The sequence below is a fragment of the Montipora capricornis genome, chromosome 3 (genome assembly GCF_036669925.1).
Source record: "Montipora capricornis isolate CH-2021 chromosome 3, ASM3666992v2, whole genome shotgun sequence".
Taxonomy (NCBI): domain Eukaryota; kingdom Metazoa; phylum Cnidaria; class Anthozoa; order Scleractinia; family Acroporidae; genus Montipora; species Montipora capricornis.
In genome coordinates, this window is record NC_090885.1 from 35,023,002 (window position 1) to 35,025,501 (window position 2,500).

Below are 2,500 nucleotides of genomic sequence, written 5' to 3' on the forward strand. Positions count from 1 at the left end.
GTTTCTAAAGAAACTGTGGTGCTGCGTCGGTGGGGAAGTAGTATACAAAAATTTGGTTTATCAACGGAGTTGATAATGTAAATTGACCACCGTACAGAGATTCTAAAAGCTGACGTTTCGAGCGTTAGCCCTTCGTGGATTCGCTCTGACGAAGGGCTAACGCTCGAAACGTCAGCTTTTAGAATCTCTGTACGGTGGTCAATTTACATTATCAACTCCGTTGATAAACCAAATTTTTATTATATTATAGACTCTTAAAATTGTACATAACTTTTAAAATTCATATATGTATATATAGACATAAAGATTTTTAATTTTTTCTTTCTTTTTCCCCTGTTGTGTCACAGTGCCCCCGGTTAGCTCCCATCTCAATACCTTGACACTTAATTAATTCCACTCCATTCGCGAATTCCGGGTGGGGTGCTAAAATAGAGTGGTCGTTGGGATCATCGGTTACGCGTCACGTACAAAGCAGTGCTGTGATTGGCGGTGCCTTCAGCGCGCTAGAAGAATGGGGCGAGGAAAGTTCTCGCCCTATTGTTCTCGCACACTGGCGGTTTCCGCTCCTATACCCAAAACAGGTAAGCCTGCTCGCAGGCTAGTTAATATTCATCAACTATGATTGGTGATTGATTCCGCTTTTTCGGTCAGTTGTTCCTCAGTGGTCACAGCTGCTGAACCATCCAATCACTGCGGAGTATCCTTCTTTCTAGGGACTTCATCACGTAGTGAAGGCAAGCACCATTTAATTGAAGCGCCACGAGCGATCAATATTTCGACCACATCTTTTGGCAATCGAGCATACCTGAGTGTTTTTCATTCAAGCGTGGAAATAGCGATTGCTCTTACGAAGCTAAAATGAGTATCGTAAATTCTCGCACCACTTTTGCAATTAACGAGTAGCAAAATAATATAAAGTAAATCACGACTTGCTCGCGGGCATTTACCCGCACTTTGAGCAAGTTGCATGAAGTTGATTCGAATTCTAATTGGGTCTTTGCGATGACTGCACCCGCTGGGCAAAGGTAGTGCATTTTTGGGGGGTCACGACACTCAATTGATGTCAAGTGTGTTGGAAGCTTTTTTAATGTGGTGATTTATTTGGACAGGCAGAAGACGTGAAATGTTTGTTAAGTGATGCTATGATCGCACATACGGCTACTCACCCATCCACCGCCGTCTCGTCACCCTCCAACAGCAGTTCATCTCCTGCGTCGCCGAACACAAGCAACACCTCGCCTCTATCTCAAGCTAATGCAAATCTGCTAGCCAACAGCCCGTCTGGAGCAGGTGATGGGGCCGTTAATAAGAGGTCAATAGCCGAGGCCCAGGGTGCAGGCGACACGAGAACTGTGTTCCAAGGTGTGTATCAAGCTTCAAAGAGTCGATGTGGGTGTAAACCCTTTTCACGTATTGTTGAATTACGCTCCTTAGAAGGTACACTTGGAGACGCCCAATCTGGTATCTTGAATCTTAGCCATTTTTACAGACGCTTCAAGGAACTATTATTTTTGAAGCATCGTTTGGGTCAACAACGGTGATCGTTGTTTTTGTCTTCGAAACAAAACCAATCCGTCTCTTGGTATGCACCGTTTAACCGGAAATTCGATGTTTTCAGGGCATCTTTTCACGAGTCTGTGTTAGGAACGTCAAGAAATAGTACGGCGGCAATTTTAGGTTTTTTTGAAGGCTATCAGTATCATGGTTATTTATTATGAACAATTCGAATGCGGTTACATCCTTCTTCGTTTTGGTGACACCAAATTTAAATGCTTCACTCCTTCCTTTAACAGCATCACTGCTTTTTCAAGACCTCACTGCCTGGATATCGTGCCTTATCCAGATATCCTTCGTGGCCTTCAATGTATACTGAGGTTTATTTACGTTGTCTCCATTGATCATTCCAACGATAAACAAATTTCGTATTTGTAGCTCAGACATACATACATGAACATACTTCGTCGCCTTTCGAGCCATCATATCAACTCGTGAATGACCAGCTTCTAGTTGGCTTTTCTGCGTAGTGTTGGTTGCAGCTGCAGTGAGCAGCACAGGTGCATGGTTATAGATTCCATGGTGTATATATACATAATCCCAAGCTGATCCACCGTTTTATTTTTCAGGTCATCCTGGATTAGATATCAATGTGGGCGAATTCCTCGACAACATTCAACTGAACAACCTCAAAGAGATATTTGAAAAAGAAGAGGCGAGAAGAGGCTTTGAAATTTTTGATACAGAAATCGTTAATCCTGCTTTGTGCAAGCAAAATCCATTTTAGTCAGTTTGTAATTGTACCGATTTTAATTCCTAGATCTCCTGGGATGTGCTAGTGGACATGGGTCACGAGGAGCTGAAAGAGATTGGGATCCACGCTTATGGCCATAGGCATAAGATTTTAAAGGCAGTGAAGGAAAAACTGTCTGGTTTACCAGAACTAGGTAATTCAAGTTCTCATTCGTGTTACTTAAACCTCTCGGAGACAGGATTAACAGGGCCA

At 42.9% G+C, this 2,500-nt stretch overlaps 1 protein-coding gene across 1 annotated transcript in view; it reads left to right on the top strand.

The window, feature by feature from the left end:
* LOC138042989 (poly [ADP-ribose] polymerase tankyrase-1-like) overlaps nt 1-2,500 on the top strand; it is a 29,411-nt gene that overhangs the window by 18,186 nt on the left and 8,725 nt on the right. The window contains exons 25-27 of the mRNA XM_068889087.1: nt 1,110-1,362; nt 2,124-2,209; nt 2,315-2,441. Of these exons, the coding sequence (XP_068745188.1) occupies nt 1,110-1,362; nt 2,124-2,209; nt 2,315-2,441 (466 nt within the window). The remainder of the gene's footprint in view (nt 1-1,109; nt 1,363-2,123; nt 2,210-2,314; nt 2,442-2,500) is intronic.